The sequence below is a fragment of the Parus major genome, chromosome 1A (genome assembly GCF_001522545.3).
Source record: "Parus major isolate Abel chromosome 1A, Parus_major1.1, whole genome shotgun sequence".
NCBI classification, from domain to species: Eukaryota; Metazoa; Chordata; class Aves; order Passeriformes; family Paridae; genus Parus; species Parus major.
The window spans coordinates 14,690,884-14,706,502 of record NC_031773.1 but is presented as its reverse complement, the minus strand read 5'-3'; the positions used below and the strand labels follow the sequence as shown (position 1 = coordinate 14,706,502).

The following is a 15,619-nucleotide window of genomic DNA, read 5'->3' as shown; positions in this document are numbered from 1 at the left end:
GTATCTCTTTATGTCTGGCTACTACATCCTAGTAGGAAGATGTTCTGATATTGCCACGTTTGTGGCCTTGCTGGAGGAACATACATAGATTCACTTGAGTTTTGCCTCCCGCTTTTGTTCATCATAAATCCCTCTTAAAGAACAGGCAGGCTTCCTGTGGGTGCTTCTTTCTGCCTTTACTCTGTTTTAATTTCTTCTTGTAGAGCCCAGTGCATACAATTGTAATTTTCTTGACAAGCATTTGGTCCTTATGACCTAGATTATCTTAAAATTACACTTTTTTTGCACTGTGACTGTGCCAGGTTCTAGGTGTTAGTAAAAAGATGATCATACTGTGGATATTCACTGGTAGCATAAAGATTTCTGTGTAACTTGAATTCCTCTTTCACATGTTTAGTGTTTTCATCCTAGCTGCTGCTTTCAGATCTTTGATATAGTCAAGAGATGGTCAGATCAGAATATTTCTTAGGTTATTTTAATTATGCCCATATTAAGCTAAAGAATTTTTTTATAGAGTATAAATAATGCATATAAATAATAATACAAATATTTCAGTAGGTTTTTTGGTAAGAAAAGAATTTGTCTTTTTGAGAAATTCTTGTAGTTCGATATTGCCAACCTCTTTTCTTTTGTTTGTCAGAGGTTTTATTTGCATTTTTTCATGTTTGTGTGTGTTGGTTGGGTTTTTACATCTGCCTTTTTGTTACTTTACACCCAGCAAAGGAACTACTAGAAAGGTACAGGTTAGTTAGCAATCAAGACAGTTTTAGCCAACATTGCAGATGGCATTAAGCAGCTGATTATGTAGGACATTGTTTACTTTATTCCATTCTAATGGTAGCTGGCTTTCTTTGCAGTCCAGCCTGTTATCCATGCAGTACTGCTATGGAAGCAATACAGCCAGCTACTTTTGATTCACAATAGAAAGGATTTTAAATCTCTGCTTCAGATAAGATTTTCACTCGGCAGGATGTCTTGGCTGACTTTCATTGTGCCTGCAAAGTTTGTGTATAATTCAGATAAGTTTAGAAGGATGCTTGATTAGTTGTTTCTGAACATAGTTCTTTGTATTGTGCAGAAGTATCTGCATGTGCTGAGTAAATGTTGAGTGTTAGTACTTTATGCTGATTTCAGCAACTTGCAGTGTGTGTGCACAATAGGCCATTGAAATGACTGCCACTTATGCACTCCCTGCTTATGACTGCCCCAATGTAGGATATTTTGAGCAAATAATTTGCTGTTACAGTAGTACACACTGCAAAATGGTTATGAAAACAGTTGTTCATGTAAAATGTGATTGATACCCTGACTTTCACTTACTTTGAACAGTGAAGGTGTTCTTGGGTAACATGCTGAGATTTATACCAGATGAAAACCATCTATTATAGTAACAGAAATAAGCATTTTGCCTTAAGTAAATTGAGAGTTATTTACTACAGTGAGCATACTTAAAATGTTAACACATATCTAGACACACCGATGACTAAATCACTGATGCTTCTTAGAGAAACAGCAAAAGGATTTATCAGTAAAGGGGGATGTTTGCATTCTGTTGTTTGTGCATCAGAAAATGCCTGTTTTTTCCAGTTCCAGCAGTTTATGTTCTGTTCAGTTGCCTTCATCTCAAAGGGTTTTGTCATTTGCCTGCAGCCTGAACAGTCATTCTATAGTCTGACATTTAGGTATGTCTCATCTCTCTTATGATGCACATTTTGAATCTGATTTAAATTATTTCTTTCAGTAATGTCATGTTTGAAAGCAACATAAAAAGATCAGTAGCAGAGCAAGCAATACTAAAAAACAATGTGGCAAATGAACCAAAAATGTTGAATTTAAAAGCTGTGACTTTTTCTTGCTATTTCTGATTTTTTTCTCAGGAGGCAGAGGGGATAGTCTAGATGGAAAAATTATAATAAAGTGTTTTTTTTTTTTTCTTTAAGTCTTTTGCTGCATTATAAGCTTGCATGTTTTTCCTGGGAAAATGTTTTTCTTGGTTCTATTACTAGAGGGTGGATAGTAAGACATTTCAATGAATTCTAAGAAACAAGAGAAATTCAATGAGTGGAGAATAACTACAAAATATTTTGGGAACAATTTTTTTCTTTTTATTTTCCCTGATTTATAGGAGTTGGAACCTGTCAATTCAAAATGAATGCAGCATAGACTTCAGGTTCAAAATAACCTAGACAATTGTAATACTGATTCTCTAAAGTAAATATGAAGTTCCTAGAACTGAGACAGTAAGGAATATCAGAATTTCATGACATGAAATACATAGCATAAACATTGTCTGTAATCCCATCAGAAAAGCACCTTGAAAATCACTGTAAGTTAACCAAAATTTGGGGAACTGAATAATGTTAGATGTTCAAGTCCATACCAGTTAACATTCCTCAAAATCTCTGCTTTGTTTTTTCTTCACTCCTTAATTTTACTCCTAGTGGCACTTCTCTCTTAGACAGGCACTCCAGTCTTAGAACGACATGTATGTCCATAGTCTATTTTGCAGTCATTACTTCTGTGGAATTGTTCATTTGAAATGAGTCTCCTTATATTGGTAGGAGAAAAAGAGTGTTTTGGGTCTTTTTAAAGCTGGTAAAGCTTTTTGGCTTTTTCTTATTGTGATAATTGTGTAATCTAAAAATTAAAAAGGCATTTTTCATGTATTTTTATCCATATTCAAGAAAATACAGTTTAGGCAGTAACTCTGTATTGTCTGCCAGTGCTTCTTTGTTCTAGAAAATTCCTCTGCTTCCTGCTAGTATCAATGCCAGTACACATTTAAACTCAGTCTAGATATAATCTCCAACAGAGTTTCAAGGTATTGAAAAGAGGCTTTGTGTTGTTTTGCAGAAATCTCTGAAGATTTTCACACAGGAACATTTTAACTCTGTTAATAGTTCTAATCTTGGGACATCTGAGGCAAGAGTGGAAGCAGACTCCTAATATCCTGCCTGCTGGTCCTTGCTGCAGCCTGACTCATCCCTTCCCTTTGACTTTTAAAAAACATTAAGTTGCTGCATTGAAGCAGAAGAGGAATATTGCTTTAGAAACCAAATACTAAACCACAATCTTTGCATCATTGTTTATTTAAGCTTAACAAGTTAAAGAGAAAAACTAGAATTTAGAAGAGTTAATCCCTTCGAGCTTTCATACAAGAGTTGTAACTTGCCTCTGTCTTTTTCCTTCCTGTGGCTTTGCAGGTGTTCCCGAATAGCACTGATCCTGAATTTGACATGCGTATGCCAGAACAGGCAAGCAGTTATGGGAGACAGTCACAGTCTGAAGGGAGAAAGCAACTTTCTCTGTTAGTGTATGGAAAACAGATACTTAAAAATATCATTTTAAATGTAGTTTATTTTTGATATTTTTTGACAGTACATGAATATGCCCATGGAAGACTTTTAAGTTGCCATTGATTGCTTTTTAGTGTTCTTGTGAGTAGATCAAATGATTACATATCTCCATGTCTTTGTTGATGTGTTTCAGAAGGTGAAGAAGAATGGAAGGTTATAAAAGGGAAATTTCTAGCTATCAATGCAGTAAATATGAGCTGTGCCTGTCCACGAAGTCCAAAAGGTCTTTCACCAGCAGCTCATTTGGCAGATGGTTCAGCAGACCTCATTCTAGTTCGGAAATGCTCCAGATTTGATTTCCTACGGTATCTTGTCAGGCACACAAACCAAGATGATCAGGTATGTATTCCTTTTGACAGTGAATTACAGAGTCTATCAAAGGTGTAATTATTTGTATTCTTATAGGACAGAAATAGTATCTATAAGGCAGATTGGTTTATTTTTTTAAAATTCATACATTTTGGGTGATACAATCTCAGCATGTGTACCATGAAAAAAAAAAGCTGCTCAAAACATTTTACCAAAGTCAACTCCTTGGCCATAGGACTCTAACAAAATTCTGCTTTTGCCAACTGAATTCAGTTTTGTAACATTTTCCATGTTATTTGCTGTTTGAACAATATTTCAAGTTATTTTATCACAACTGTGCCCTCATGTAGTTGTCATGAAAAACTGCTCACAGCTTGAAAAACTACTCACAGCATGAATAGCTGAGGTAGATGTGGTGAAGAATAATACATCATTTTTGTAAACTATAAAAATGTGATTTAGAAGAAAGTTACCAGAACTGCAATTTGATTATAAACTGCAGGCTTTTAGCAGTATTTTACTACATATAAGTGACCAGGATATGAGCTTTATGCATTCAGCTTCAAAATTATTTCTTGCATGTGTTGTAGCTGTCAGGCGGGAAGATTCATCACTGCTTTGGATTATAATATCTCTTGAAACAGGGCTATGACTGTGACTACACATATCTAATATTTGTCACAACCTTGACATTATTAGCATCTTCTGGAAATTATCTGAACAATGGACTAATGTCATATCTAGTGTATAAAAGCAATAACAAATCTCATATGGTTATGATGCTAGTCTTAAAAAAATTAGTATAGATTCTTTTTCCTTTATTTCCACATTGTGAATATGTCCATATTTGTCCTTCCCACTGTTCTCAATCTCCTCCTCTTCCCTTCACTCCTTCTCACCCACTGTTCCCTTGAAATTTCCAATCATTTGAAGCCATCCCTGGCTACCTTTCAAATTGACTGTAACATTTATCAAGGTACAACATTCTGCTTATGCTTGAGACATGAGAGCTTGGGTGCTCTCTGCTTAGACATAGGTGACAATGCAGCCCTGGATACATAAAACAACATTTGCATCTGAGCAGTTTCATGAGTCCCTCTGAGTCCAGGAGCCATTGCTTCCAAGCATAGAGTTTGATGACTTCACAGTTCATTTATGGTTAAAAGCTGAGGGAACTTAAGAGCCAAGAGGTCTCTCCATCTCTGCTTTTTCTGTTTGTCATTATGGCCATTTCCTTTCCAATGCTTCCCGTTTCTCTCCTGAGATATGCTGGTTTTGCTGTGGAGATTAAATGCAGGGTTGTATATATGTCCTTAGCTCAGGTTAGTGTCCATCATAAAAATCCTTCGTGGGATACCCTTCTTGGAAACTTAAGGAAATGTAAAAAAAAAAAAAAAAAGAAGAAGAAAAGGGTGACTGTATGACTGTACATCAGTACAGACTGGTTTGTTCACATTTGCTTCCCTGCAATCCCCTTCCCATAGACCCACACAGACAAACTCCATGGCCTTTGCTAAATGACCTGTCTGTATTCAATACAGCTTGCTGAACAGCTAGCTCTGTATCTGTTAAGTTGCTTTCAGGGCAAGATGGGGGCATCCTCTAATTTATTGTCCCTTCAATTAATGTTCAATATTGTAGTGTAAATCTGCAGCCTTGGTTTTAAGAGCAGTCTTCTAATGGACCTGCTTTTTCTAGCTGAATTAACTACTTAAAATTATTTTTATTTTTTTGGAACATAATATTGCCCTCTATTCTTATTTTCATGCACCCCCAGATCTGTGGTTTGATCACAGAAGCTGAGGGAAGGCTTGAGAGGTAAAGGGCCCACACTGCCATGGAATTCTTGCCTTCATGGCATTGTTCCAAGTGGAAAAGCAGAAGACTTTCAGGAAAGCCTATGTGTCTTAAGGACTTTACTTGAACAGGTCCTAAGGATGGTGCAAAGATACAATCCAAACCTTTTTGGCTTTGTAATGCAATCCAGTCTAAGCACAGAAGAGCAAAGAAAGTCTCTGAATAAAAGGCATCGGACCCAGGAAGATTCTAAAAACAAGCAAGGTTAGTTGTTGATACCAAAAAAAGGATATATTTTATTTAATAGTAAAAGAGACAAAGAAAAAGAAAGAGAAAATAAAGAAAAGAAATTTTACAAAAAAGCGGGGGGGAGGGAGTCATACAAGGCAGAGTGACACATTAGAAGCATGTCACCCTTCTGCAGATTTGCATCCCTCTGTATGGTTGTCTTGGTGGTGAGAGTCCCCTGCCAAAAAGCATAGACTCCAAGGGATTAATACACATTTGGGCAGATGGACACCAAGGTGCCTCCTCCAAAGGAGGCAGGTTTGACACTGTCCCTTGCAAGACTGTGGCTCTGTTGCATCATTTTGCATCATGTGCAGTGCTCTGGTGCAGGGCTTGGGGACCCCTTTGAGGGTAGCCTTTGATGATGTGCCATGACACCCCCTCTGCTGTCCCTCATGCGGATGTCCCTTGGATGTGCCTTTCCCGGGGTGAAGGGCCCCTGCAGCCGGGCTTCTGTGCACAGCAGAGGGTGGGTGTTCACTGATTCTGACCAGAGGCTTTTCTCCCCACACACCCAGATGCTCTCCTCCTCCCCACTTTGATGTGTGGGTCTGTTCCAGCCTGGCAGCTGATAGCCCCGGGGCTGTGCTCTCCACCCCCAAGATGTTGGGTTTAATCCTCCTGTGCATGTATTCTCCTCCCACAGCCCAGACCTGAGTCACTTTACCTTATCTCCCCCAGCTTGCAGTCCAGGGCCAGACAAGAGGTGAATTCAGGGTGGGATGGTCTTTCATGCAGTTTTTGTTATACATTTTTGCTGTAATAGGCAAAATTTTTGCACTATACAGTGACCATTAAGAAGTAAGATTTATTTTGGCTTTATTGTTTTTGACTTGTGCAACTTTTCAAAAACAACTATCACTTTGTACCTTAGGTAAGCTTCTTGAGAAAACTGGAGTGGACAGCCTTTCCTTGAGTACAAAAATGCATGCTGAGTTGGTTTACACATCAAATGTATTTATCATTTCCTGATATGCTCTTTTTTTTTTTTTTTTTTTTTTGTAGTTTGACTTTCCATTTGTAGATGTTTATCGGGTGAAGCGTTTTCAATTTACATCAAAACTTTCAGAAGACAATGAAAGCAATGTCATGGATATAGGAAAGAAACGTTTTGGCCAGTTCTGCAGAGATCATCCAGCCTGTTGCTGTAATATTGTTAACAGCACCTGGAATTGTGATGGAGAAACTCTGGATAGTTCAGCAATTGAAGTGAGGTAAGCTTCAATTTTTCTGTCTATATAGCAGATCTCATTACACCTTCTCATTGATTTTAAAGATGCTATAAAGATATCCCAAAAAGATGCCTGTGCATAGCAAATTTGAGTCTTCTGATAATAAACCTAAATATTTTTGCTACAATTTTGAATCCTTTCCAAAGAATACTGCAACCATGTATGTTGTAAATCACTCTGAGTGAGATGGATAGCCCTACCTTTGAAGTCATACTTACTTCCTAGGAACTGGTATTATGTGTTTAAAGTGCTGAAAGTGAAGCTGGTGTTGAAAGGATTCTTTTTAAGTGTGTAGAATGCTTCATTACTCTGAGCAATAGCTTTTCCTGTTTAGCTTAAGTAAGCATCTTTGCCTCGCAGAAATACTCAGTATGTGCCATACTTTGTGATTTTTTGCACACAGGACAGAGTCTTATTTCCAGTATTCACATATGGAGAAAGAATTTTGCAGTTGTGCAAATAATCAAATTAGAAAAGAAGTTTGTAAAATTTAAAAGGTATTTTTTGTTGTTTGGGTTAGGGTTAGTTTTGGTTTCTTGTTTTGTTTGTTGTTTTTAGAACAAAGGGAACCAAATGCATAACATTTGCATACAACTGTGTTGCATTAACATATGATCACTTAGCAGTCCAAAGGTGAGTTTTATAAATGCTGTATATTGTAAAAGATTGGCTCATCTAAGTGCCCACAGAACTTCTTGTGTGGACAAGGGGAGTAAAAGAGGATACATGAAAGCATCCAGCCCTCTTAGTGGGGGAAGATTATATCTAAAATGAGGGTGTGGTTTCTGTAGTCAGGAGTAAGAAATGTTGTCCAGCTGTTTGAAATTAATGGATTATTAGAATTAAATTGTTAGAATTAAATATGTGTTATCCATTCATTTCTTACCAATTTCTATATTTTTCAGGGTTCACTGCCAGTTAATGAAACTGTTTGCAAGGGGAATTGAGGAAAACTGTAAAGATGAAGCTGCCTGCAGCCAGAGTAGCACTGAACAATTGCTATAGACATTGTTCCTCCAATGGGGAGAAGAAAAAATAAAAGCTCAAGGAAATTGAGTAAATATGCATTTTAGTCAAATTGACAAGTATTTTAAACTTCTAGGGTTTTTTTATGGCTTCACTATAATTTTAGACATCCTACTGTATTGTGTCATTTAAAAAAAAAACAGCATTGTAATCATTAAAATATATCTTGGAGCAATGTAATCTATTGTTAGAAAAGATGGGATTGGCCTATATTTATGTATTCATGATGACTGATAAATTCTCTCTGCTTTTCTAGAGAGCTAATTTAGTAGTTGTGTTGCAATAATACCTAAATGTTATGAAACATTGGACTTCCCACTGGCACCAAGATAAGACATTTTCAGTATCTGAGAAGATGTTTTCTGCTGGGAGCGTTATGTAGCTGTGTGTGGCTTAAATGCTGGACAATGGTGTTGTCATTAGCTTTTCTTTTTTCATTTAAGTCTCATTTTGTAATTCTGACAATACCTTGCAACTTATCAATGCAATTCAAACACACATTCCTGGCTTTAAGTAATAACAATAATAGTGTACAGATATTTGAAAAATAAAAGCACAACTATATACAGATTACACCTCATCCTATATCTTCGGTCTTTGAAGGTTTCCTTGCATCATGCTTTTTGGGATTATAAAAGGTTTTATGACTGTTTGGATGATACCAAATGCCACACAGTGCAACTGAAAAGTCTTGCAAGCAAATTGCAGGAGCACTTGTATAATATCAGGAAGGCACAGGAAAGGAAAATATAAATAAGTTCTCAAACACCAGCAAGTTTTAGTTTTTAAAAATATCTGATACTAACTCATTAAAAGCTTCCCTCTTCAGTGCACAATTCTTTGGACATTCTACTCCATACGTTAAAATGTCTTTGCAAAATAAATGTTGAAGTGTTAAGTTTAGAAATACTATTTGATGATTGAAAATCCTTAAAATATTTTAACTAAATATGAAACAAAATAACTTGCTTTGTGAGGCCAAGGGAGGAAATGGGCATCTGACAAATCATGAATTCACTGTGCTGATTTGTTTTTATAACAAATAACATTAAGACGGTCATATAGAGCTATGGAGTGATTATTTAAGTTGTATATAGTTTTGTGTATTGTGGCACATACATGTTTTGTGTCCAGGGCTGGGGCTAAATTTTGATTTTCTTGTACCGACTTATTCTTGTTTGAGGACAGAAGTTAGCCCCTGTTTTATTCTATCTTTTTTAGTGTTTCTATAAGTTTAAAGTTCTCTTTAAAACTGACTGCATCTGAGGTTTTTTGTGTCCAAACAGCAGATGATTCTGTATTCATGTATATTTATTGGTACTTCTGTCATCCAGCTTGTGTTAACTTCATGTCTCTCATATATGTGGTCAGTGTAAGCCACGGTGGTTGGTCATTTCATTACTGAAGCACTTGAATATTGTTATAAATGGCAGGTTATTTTTTTCTATTGAAGTTACTTACATTCCAATTTTGTGTATTATCAAAATTGTGTTATGTATCTTTGTTACAAAGTATTATTCGTATTGCTCTATATGACAAAAAGCACTTGCAAATTATATTTGCCTCAAGTACAATCATACAAAATTTAGGATCTTTATTTTGTTATATAGTATTTCAGGGAAATACTTGAATACTTTTCCAAAACTACTGCTCTTTGCTTTCCTTATTAATACAATGAGTTGAAATGTTGGTTCATCCAGTGTTTTTCTGACACTTGTAGCACAGGTGTTACATATACTGTATTTTTAAAGCCATGTTTAATAAGTGAAACAGTTCTTTTGAACTATCATCCCATTGAAAATGAAATTATGCAGTTCTACAAATGTGAATATTTTTTGAAAGTGTCATTTGTTAAAAAATGTCTATGGTTATTGTGGTTAATCCATGAATATCTGAGAGTACCCAGACTTTCAGGTCAGAGTAATTCCTGTGCAGGAGGTAATGGTGCACACTCAGCTTACCAAAAGTGATGGAGTTTGAGGCATTGCAGCTATCCAGAGCACATACTCATCAATGAGAACTGGAATAAATACTGACCAGCTCTTTCCATTAGCTTACTACCAAGTCATGAGACCCCCTACTTGAAAAATGGAGACTTAATCTCATAGTGAATGTAGATTGAAATGCTTTGACTATTTGAGTATCTGCAACGGAGTGCTTGGTGTTTCCAAAGAAAGCCACGGTGAAGGTCTCCTTTCTGAGAAAAAGCCACAGAAAAGGACGAAAGATCATTGTATAGTATGGTAAAGAAGTGTGAAGTAAATAATAAAGGTATTGCAACATAATAAAATTTAAAGATCTTACGTAATAGAAAAGCTGCATAGTTGCATTTGAATAATTCTATTTGTAGCATATTAAACTAGCAAAGCACCATATGTGAGTTGTATGACGTGTCCAGTTTATTTTTAAGAGAGCTGTATAAGTAATGTCTGCTTACTTTTTAATTCTAGGGATTTTTTTTTTCCAAATGTAATCTTAGTATGAGAATTATGTGTAGGAAAACCAGCTTTGATTTTTCTTTTTTCCCAATCTTGCTGGCTTCAAGATTAGAAAATGTGTTCTGTTTTATGATGCTAGAGCATTTCATTAAAAAAAAAAATAAAACTGCATTGTACAACAGTACATTGGTTTTCTTCTTTTCACAACTTGATTTGAAAAAATAATCTCACTTTGACAGAAATCTGGCAGTAGTATGCTTTGTGTAGCCACTATGAGCAGATCAAACCAAGGGAAGCAATTCATACCCTTCCAGTTGGGTTGATGACAGCTTTGTGGCAAGTGTGAGTGTGAAGAGAGTGAAGGAAAGCAGATAGTGAAGCTGGACTTAGGCTAGCACTAAGCAACTCTACAAGGGTAAACTAAATATCAAACTTACTATAATGCAGGTATTTACAATTATTATGATTATGGAAGTGAAAAGCTGTTCCAAGAAGTGTGAAATGTGTATTATACTATAAAGAGCATGTGGTAAATAGATGGGGGGGGTCTAGAATTTTATAATTACTACAGATGAAGGATGTATGTGTTGTATATAGGTAAAGCCTTGTAAAATAAGAGCCTTGTTACCCTTGTAAAATCATGGCTCAGGCCTGCTACTTTGGCTAAGTACAGCTAACAGCTGGCCTGACAAGTTCCCGTGAAAGAGGAGTTTGTACCTGTAAAAGAGAGACTTCTAACTGTGAGAATAATTCTGTACCCATGAAAAAAGAATGTAAACACTCTTAGAGAAGAAAGTCTTTGATGAACACATACACTAGCAACTACTAACCAATGAACTAAGTTGCAGTAAGTTACTAAGCAATTAGAATTAAAAATGATGCCTTTAGAAAACCATATAAATACAAGCTGTGAATAAAGATTGGCTATTGTGAAGAAATAGGTGTCTTGTCTGTCTCTACTGCAACATGTATTCTAATAAGTTAAACAAGTTCTTTATAGATAAACAATGGACACAGAAGGAGAACATGTTTTTCAGCACTGTAGACCATTCAATACATTGAAGTGTATTGGTTTTGTGTGGCAAGGTTTTGGTAGCTGAGGGAGCTGGGGTAGCTGGACAAAGGCAGCAGAGGATGCCCCCATGTCAGACAGTCATTTCCCTGGCCAGCTCCAAGATGGACCTGCCTCTGGCCAAAGCTGAGCTCATGGGGTGGCATTACTAATAACTTCTGTGATAAATGAGAAGGGGTAAAAAGTGCTGCTCAACAGCTGTGAAAAGAGTGAGTGGAAAATAAACATCCTGCAGACACTTAAGGTCAGTGAAGAAGAAGGGGTGCTCCAGGCACCCGATAAGATTGCCCTGCAGCCCATGGAGGACCTCACACTGGAGCAGGTGGATGTGCCCACAGGAAAGCTCCAACCTGTGGAGAGCCTATGCTGAAGCAAATTTCCTAGCAAGGGCTGCAGCCATGGGGATGAGCACATACCTGAGCGGGTATTTTTGGCAGGAACTGCGGCCCATACTGGGATGCTCTTCTCCTCAGGAAGGAGGAAGAAGAGACATAAAATGTTGAACTCACTAGAACCCCCACTTTTCCATCCCCTTGCACTGCTCGAGACAGCGGGGGATGAGGTAGAAGAGTCAGAAGTGAAGTTGAGCATAGGAATAAGGCAGAGAGGGGGGAGAGGAAGTGGTGCATTTAGGTTTGAGTTTATTTCTGTCTTTCTCTGGTATTAATTGGCAAGAAATTAATTTAATCTTCCCCAAGATGACATGGTTCTGCTCCTGACTGTAGTTGCTGAGGGGTCTCCCTGTCTTTAGTTTGACCTCTGAGCTTTTCAATCATTTTTCACCCTGTCCTGAGGAGGATGGTCTAGAATCAGAAATGTCTCTAAACACGTGTCTTGCAATTAAAGTATTAGAATAAAAAGAATCTTAGAACCATTTAGGTTGGAAAAGATCTTTGGTGTCATAGAGCCTAACCCTTAAACTAGCACTGCCACTAAACCATGTCCCTAAGGGCCACATCTACACGTCTTGTAAATATCTCCAGGGATGGTGTCTCAGCCACTTCCCTGGGCACCCTGTTCCAGTGCTTGATAATTCCTTCCATGAAAAAGCTTTTCCTAATACTGAATCTAAACCTCCCCTGACACAACTTCATAAGAACTTGGACTGGAAGGGACTTTAAAGATCAGCTTGAGTCTAAAGCTCATATTGGCCTCAACTTGAGGTCATTTCCTCTATTTCCTCTTTTTCTATTGCTTTTACACAGAAAAGATTAACCCCCACCTGGCTGCAAGCTCTTTTCAGGTAGTTGTAGGGTGTAATAAGGTCTCCTCTGAGCCTCCTTGTCTCCAGAATAAACACCCCCAACTCCCTCAGCAGCTCCTCAGATTTGTGCTCTGGATGTCCCCAGCTCCGTTGCCATTCTCTGGACACAATCCAGCGCCTCTTCTAACGAGGGGCCCAGAAATGAACACACAATTTCCCTAGAACTCTTGCTTTAATCCCTATGAAGTAAATGAGTAATAGGAATTAATAATTTTTGTTCTCATTAGTGACATTGTTCTTATTTGAACTTTTCAACAGGAGAGTTAAGTAATTTAACTGATTCTAACTGATGTTTAAGTTGCAGTAAATGAGTTCTGTCCATAATGAAGCAAGAATCTTCCCAGACTTCTCTTACCCGCTTTCTAGTCTTTGACTAGATTAATTGACTAGTCCAATTAATTAGGATGGGGTGGGGCATCATTCTTCAGTCATGCCTTTCAAATACTCTGCAATAATAGGATTAACTATTTTTTTATTCAATTTCCTGCTGTTGAGAAATGATTCCTAATATGTACCTACCAAAATTGCCAATGAGGTTGTATTCAAAAAGCACTAGCTTCCTTTGTGACTCTTGCATGTCTGAAAGGATGATTTGCTCTTGTTGGTAGCTATTTCACCTAAGGTGCAATTTTCTGGCTTATTTTATAGAAATTCTCCAGCAATAAATAAAATTAACAGGTTTTGAATATTTTTTGGTTTTCATCATTCCAACAATATATGACAGGAAAAATATAAGTGGAAAAATAATTATTCATAAAGGACAAACATTAAACAAATAACAGAAGTGATGCAAATTTAAAAATCCATGAAGACCAAATTCCAGAAAGGATGAAAGAGAGCAACAGCAAAACAAGTATTAAAAAGAAGAAAAATAAAAGAAGAAATAAGAAAAAAAATACCAATTTTTTCCCCCATTTTTTGGGGAAAATGCCTGGGTTTTTTGCCTGGGTGTGAGTACTATAACTGCACAGTAAAGCTAGCACTAGAGGCTTGAGTAGATTGCTAGAAATTTGACTATTTACAACTGGCAGAGAGATTAAAAGCTTCATCACTGTTATGAAGACATTTCTAAAAAAATGCTGTGTCACCCTCTGTATTTCCACTCACAAACTTTACCATAACAGCAGCATAGCTAGAAGAGCTGTTAAAGGAGAACTGTGAAAGCAGTTTCACGGTTTCCTGTAGCAATGTGAAACAACCTGAAATTGACTGTTCAATTTAATTTCTCAAATATTGTTTTTCATGTTAATATTTAGCAGCTGCATTCCAGGAAAGGGGAGATTGGAGAACAAGAGGAAGTGCTAGGTTAGTGTTTCATTGCTGCTCAAGGTGGTAGGACAGCAATTCACACAGCTGAGGGTCTGTCCCATGGACCTCGTAACATCAGAAGTCCCCACAGAAATACCCATTCCTAGAACGTGTTTGAATAATCTGTTCTTCTGAGCTTTCAGTGATGGATATTCAGGACAGCAGATTAGCTATCAAAACAGATTTCTTAAAGATTTTTAGTTAGAAACTCTTGGTCACTCACTTAGCTGAATCTCCCTTGCTGTATTTACTGTGAACACAGAGAGCAGCTTGTTGCCTTTGGGGAATTCGCTCCCTGGGCTATTCTGTTGCCTCTCAGTCTCCTGTTCTTTGCCCAAACAGTATTACTATTCAGACAGAGAAGGAAAAACCCTACAATATTCAAGTACCTGTTGATAGGAAAAACCACTTGAAGCTGATTTTTGTTTACCACCAAAGAGGCTCTGTAGAAGAGAGCTGGTACTGACAGGGTTGCTCTAGAATGAGTAGCTTCATAAAATCTCCAATCAAATCAGATACTATTTAGTACACAGATACCATGAGGTAGAGAGGGGGGAGAGGAGGTGGTGCATTTAGGTTTGAGTTTATTTCTGTCTTNCCAATCAAATCAGATACTATTTAGTACACAGATACCATGAGGTAGAGAGGGGGGAGAGGAGGTGGTGCATTTAGGTTTGAGTTTATTTCTGTCTTACTCTGGTATTAATAGGCAAGAAATTAATTTAATCTTCCCCAAGATGACATGGTTCTGCTCCTGACTGTAATTGCTGAGGGATCTCCCTGTCTTTAGTTTGACCTCTGAGCTTTTCAATCATTTTTTACCATGTTTTCACCTGTTTTCACAGAATGCTGTTAAAAGCTCAGATGGATGCATTTAAAGTAGGTATTTCCCTTCAGCAATACCTATTAGATAAACAGCTACTCTGAGGATTACTCTGCTGGTAGATGCTGCCCTGCCCCTAGACCAAGGAACAACCCAGTAAATAGCTCTCAGGTATTTGGAGCCTTCAATTTCCATTGTGTCTCACAGTATTTGAATTTTCTATGGAAAACAGGCAAAACCTGAACACCTGGTTGTTTCTCTACTTGTGATTTTCTAGTAAAGACTTCCATGAAATCCTCAACACATTGGTAGTAGGGTTGGGAAAGAGTAAACATAGGTGTATTCTTTTACTATTCTACAAATAGTAGATAGTACTATTTGTTCTCCTTTGTGTGCAGGCAAAGCTTTGAGCCAACAGAAGAATTTGTAACTTTTGCTGCATAAAAGAGTTTACAGACTCACTGGAGGAAGATGAGGTGGGGAAGAAGCACAAGGTTGCTGCTTCCTGTGCTCAGGGAGTCCATCTTGAAGCTTTTGTGGTGGGAACACCTGGCACTAATGCATGGACCAGTGCAGAAGGGGGATGCAGTGAGCAGGAATATCCAAAGATCATTGGCTATGTAGACCCAGCAGTCCAAATCCACCCACCCAGTAAATAAAGCATTGCACTGTACCTGTGTCAATTGCTCAGGTTTGGGACTGAGAG

At 37.4% G+C, this 15,619-nt stretch overlaps 1 protein-coding gene across 1 annotated transcript in view; it reads left to right on the top strand.

The window, feature by feature from the left end:
• Positions 1 to 10,630, top strand: part of CERK (ceramide kinase) — a 43,168-nt gene extending 32,538 nt beyond the window's left edge. Inside the window, exons 11-13 of the mRNA XM_015628680.1 lie at positions 3,490 to 3,695; positions 6,756 to 6,964; positions 7,888 to 10,630. Of these exons, the coding sequence (XP_015484166.1) occupies positions 3,490 to 3,695; positions 6,756 to 6,964; positions 7,888 to 7,987 (515 nt within the window). The 3' untranslated portion in view covers positions 7,988 to 10,630. The remainder of the gene's footprint in view (positions 1 to 3,489; positions 3,696 to 6,755; positions 6,965 to 7,887) is intronic.
• Positions 10,631 to 15,619: the final 4,989 nt, after the last annotated feature.